Genomic DNA, 5,157 nt, shown 5'->3' on the forward strand with positions numbered 1-5,157 from the left:
GGCGTCCCTATAATTTTGGTAATATAGTGTATGTCTAGATGAGAAACGAAAGCATTGGCTATCTACTGTATGCATTGTACATCCATTTTCAGTCTTGAATTTAATTACATCACAGCAGCAACAGAGCTAAAAAGTTACCACATTTTGGCTTTCTAAATGTTATCACATGAATCTAGAGGTGTCAGTATAGAATGGTCTTGGAAAACATTAAATAACCAGGGCCCACTTTCAAATGTTGTAAAATTACAGTGCCAGAACCCATGTTGTCCTTTCCAAATATCTCTAAACACCAAGTTTTACATTTTACGTGACAAATTATCTTCTCATAGTAGGTAAAGTGATCTATTAAAATTGTGTTACAGGCATGAGAACGTGAAAATGGGTGACTGGAACCTTCTGGGAAGCATTCTGGAAGAGGTTCACATTCATTCCACCATAGTGGGAAAGATCTGGCTCACCATCCTCTTCATATTTCGAATGCTGGTGCTAGGAGTAGCTGCAGAAGATGTTTGGGATGATGAACAAGAAGAATTTATTTGCAACACAGAACAGCCTGGATGCAGGAATGTCTGCTATGACCAAGCATTTCCTATCTCGCTTATTAGGTATTGGGTGTTGCAGATAATTTTTGTGTCCTCCCCATCCCTAGTTTACATGGGACATGCACTTTATAGATTGAGGGCCCTGGAGAAAGAGAGACAGAGAAAAAAGGCCCAAATCAGGGCAGAGCTGGAACAGCTAGAGACAGTTATTGATGAACACAGAAGACTGGAGAGGGAGCTGAGAAAGTTAGAGGAACAAAAGAAGGTGAATAAGGCTCCCCTTAGAGGTTCACTTCTACGGACCTATGTGCTGCATATCCTTACCAGATCCGTTGTAGAAGTTGGCTTTATGGTGGGACAGTTCTTGCTGTATGGGTTTGATCTTAACCCACTTTACAAATGTTCACGCTTTCCTTGCCCCAATATTGTAGACTGTTTCGTATCCAGGCCAACAGAAAAAACAATCTTTATGGTTTTCATGCATAGCATTGCTGCTGTGTCATTGTTTCTAAATATTTTAGAAATCTTTCATTTGGGTATTAAGAAGATCAAACAAGGACTTTATGGAAAACATCTTTCAGAGGTCACAGAAGATGAAATAAGCATTTGCAAGTCCAAAAAGAACTCCGTGCAGCAGGTTTGCATGTTGAGTAATTCTTCTCCAAACAAGATTATACCTTTGTCTTCAAGTAGTTATAAGCTGATTCCTGACCAACAAATGGACTCTGTTGGATTACCTGCCTATCTTCCACCGACTCCAGGATTTAAGGAAGTACAAATGATTAATGACCAAGGTCAATATGGTAAAGTTATAGCCACTGAAAAGCATAGGAAAAGTGTGGATCATCTTAACACTGATCAGCACAGTGGACAGATCAACATGCACTGTAAACAAGAATCTAGATATGTGGACCGTCATAAAATGATCAATCACATTGATCAATACCATGGACAAATTTTGAACAGGACTCTGCCTGATCAGCATCTTGCAGAGCAACAAGAAGAACAGCATGTCTCTGCATTACAAAAGAGAAATCTCTCCTCAAGCAGCGAGGACTCACATAAGAAATCTCAGCGCAATAGCTGTTTGGGGTCCAAGAGCTGCATTAAAAGTCATCAATCTTTAGACCAAGCAAGGCACAGTACAGCACACCCTCTGAGATCATGCCTCCATTCCAGCCATATGGAGCTGCCATCTGCTTTGCGCAAATACAGCAGAGTCAGTAGCTGCAGGGACTTTGCTGAAGACCGAAGTGATTCTGCAGATAGTGGACACCGGAAAGTCAGCTCCACTTCCAGAGGGCTATCAGAAAGCAGGCTGGCTAGTGATCCAGATAGTTCTGACTCAAGGAACGGCTCAGGATCTGAATCAAGGAGACGAGAGGAAAACTCCAGCATAACTCCTCCTCCCCCATCTGGGCGCAGAATGTCAATGGCAAGTAGAGGCAGACAGTCAGTGGTTTATCCACTTTACAGACTATTGGTCTAGTTTAGATCCCTCCTTATATGTACTTATGCTATAAATATGTAGCATTACTAGAGATAACAAAACTATTGTCTGGTGGTAGGCAGTAATTATATGGAATACATTTAGGGCATAGATAATATAGTATAATATGAAAGTAAATACATAATTAGACAATATTGTTAGAACATTTAAGAAAGCATTAACCACTGAAGAAAAGTCATCTTTTTATAACTACAACATAGTTTATTGATCCAAAAAGTCTAAATGAAGCAGACACTGCTTAGTTACTGCATAAGGGGCTCTGCTTTCTTCTTGCAGGCCTCTCCCTGTGTCCACATTGGATCTTAGGCTTGCCTGCAATAGAGGAACTAGTGGAAGGACAGGAGAGGCAGTTCTTCAGAAGAGTAAGTTATGGTCAAAGTCTTACATGAAGTTTGCCTTACTACTAAAGTATAACTCCACATTTTCCTAATTTTTATATTATAAGCTAGGGTATAAAAATGTACTTTGCAAATAGTACTTAATGCCATTTAACAAATCAAAGTAAGTAATCACCATCACTATACACCAATTTGCTGCTAGATCAGTGAATCAATAAGTGCAGAAAAAAATATATACAGAGAATGAAAAGGTGCACACATTAGCACAAACATGTTGAACAATCTCTTTTGCACAGATTGATTCCACAATCTGGAAGAAAAATGGCTTTTTTATTCTGACTTTACAGGCTACTGAAAGTACTGAAAACAGAACAATTTATCACATTTTTAAATGTTCGTTGCACAAATAGGTATTTATAATCGATAGAATATTTGTATTGGATTACATATATCTAATGTTTGTGATTTTACAGCCACCTGGCAGACTTTTCATAAATGTCAGAAGCTGCATGGCTAAAGGAAAATAAGTGCTTTAAAATTGCCCCAATGCTGCAGGTTTAGCGCATAATGTATTTATGTCTAGAATGCGAGGCATGCTTTAAGATTGTTACAAAACTATTAAGAAAAATTTTGCACAGTGCATTTTTGGGCAGGAATTTAAAAGTAGGAAAATAAATTACTTAGGTGCTTGGCACTCAGTTTTAAAACTATTTTGCCCATGTTTGCTAATGGAAACAGTGTGATTTTTACTTGGTTACAGGTCCCTTTTTATAGTATTGTTCTCTTCTTAAAATAACACTTTATTGGATTTCAGCTTATTTATAAACAATCTTTCTATATACTTTTTTGGCCAAAAAATTCAGTCTAGAAAGACCCATACATTTGACTATAAGAATCTGCAATTGCAATCAACAAAAAGTACCTGTTACAGCACGTTGAACGCTGAGGCATGCGCAGGAGGTGTGCCCGGGCACACCCTAATCACTACATGCAGTGCTGATTTACCCTACTGCCCAGGCTTCCCCTGTGTTGTCCCCGCTGCCCTGCAGTACTGCTGGCTTCCCTCCTCTCCTCTGCCCCCAGCTGCTTTGGGGGGGGATGTTTCAGGATGAAGAGCGTGGGAAGGGGCTAGTAAACATATCATTTACCAGCACCTTCCTTTTCTAAATGAATCCAGTGAACACACTCACTGTGTTCCTTTATAACTGAAGCATAGTAAATTGTGTTTACTATGCTTCAGTTTGTGAATAAACAGGAAGACACTAGTCATAGAGCACTTCTCATTGATTCACTGGTCCATACAGCTGAGGCTTCAGAGAAAGGCATGTGTATTTGAACTTTGAGGTGCACACCCTAATGCAATAGCCTAATGCATTAGGGTGTGCACCCTTAAGCTGAAACACACATGCATGTGTATGTATCTACATATATATGACTCTGGCACATTGATCTCCCTGCTGGCACAGTGGAAGAGAAAAGGATAAACACTTCTCTTATGGCAGAGCCAGTAAGAGGGAGATCTTTCCCATGTTCCTGTTACTACACAGAAGGATAACACTAATGCACATGGGGGGATTAGGGTGTGCCTGGGGACATCGGGCACACCCTATACGCTTGCCTATGCACACACCTATGTTTGAGTATAAGCTCCACGATCCCACCCCATCATGTTAATAGGTTTATTTTCAGCCAAGTAACAGAATTACAGAGAGTAGTAAAATATATCACAGCATTTTTCCCAAAGAAAGCTATCTGCCTGCTCTCTTGGTTTACGGGATGTTGGCAGACCACATTGCAGCAAACACATCAAATTGTCTGGGGCAGTGCCAAAAGAGGCATATTCAAACCCTAGATAGAAAAGAGAGTGCTGCTGCCAAAGTGTTTTTTTTATGTCATTTCAATTTTGTGTGATTGCAAACATCAGAAAATGGTGCTACCATAATCATTTTTTGTTCACACACATCCAAATCAGTTTATCTTAACATTACACTAATAACCTAGGAAGAGTTGTAACCTAGAAAGGAAAAACTGCTCTCCTAAACTTGACTATAGATTTTACCATTATTTTCCTAAATATTCCAAATTAAAACATAAAATATACTGTATGTATTCCCATCTGCTACTTATTTAAACACTATCTGTCCAAAAAAATGTACAAACATATTAAAGCAGTATCAAACCCAAAAGCAAACATTTATTTTATTGTAGCTTACCAATTCTTCGATGTGGTGGCTGCATTTGTTTTGGATTTTTTAGGCTTCCTTTCTCTTATTTTCACCCTGTGATATGGCCAGTAAGTATGTTGTTTTTTTCAAATGAACAAGCTCTCTTGCAGGTGTAGCAGATTTAGCAGTTAAGCCCCACACACACTATTAGATTTTCTGCAGATTTTTGTCTTCAGATTTACCAAAACCATGTAGTGCAAGGGCCTGCCTGACTGTATACAACTTGAAACTCCTAAGGTTTGACCTCATATTATATGGTTTTGGTAAATCTGAAGACAAAAATTTGCAGAAAATCTAATAGTGTGTATGGGGAGTTAGACTGCTGAGACAAACCACTTGCTACTGGCAATGATCAGCTTTTATTTAAGTATGTAAAACCTTTATCTCAAAAGGGAAACAAAGGGGTTTATTTACTATAGCTGGAAAGTGCAAAATCAGGCCCACTTCTGCATAAAAACCAATCAGCTTCTAGGTTTTATTGCCAAAGCATAATTGAACAAGCTGAGGTTAGAAGCTGATTGGCTACCATGCACAGTTACACC

At 39.0% G+C, this 5,157-nt stretch overlaps 1 protein-coding gene across 1 annotated transcript; it reads left to right on the plus strand.

The window, feature by feature from the left end:
• The first annotated feature begins 378 nt into the window (after positions 1 to 378).
• Positions 379 to 2,031, plus strand: GJA10 (gap junction protein alpha 10). The gene has a single exon (XM_073629123.1). The coding sequence runs from the start codon at positions 379 to 381 to the stop codon at positions 2,029 to 2,031; it is 1,653 nt and encodes a 550-aa protein (XP_073485224.1).
• Positions 2,032 to 5,157: the final 3,126 nt, after the last annotated feature.

The sequence above is a fragment of the Aquarana catesbeiana genome, linkage group LG04, assembly GCF_042186555.1.
Source record: "Aquarana catesbeiana isolate 2022-GZ linkage group LG04, ASM4218655v1, whole genome shotgun sequence".
Classification (NCBI taxonomy): domain Eukaryota; kingdom Metazoa; phylum Chordata; class Amphibia; order Anura; family Ranidae; genus Aquarana; species Aquarana catesbeiana.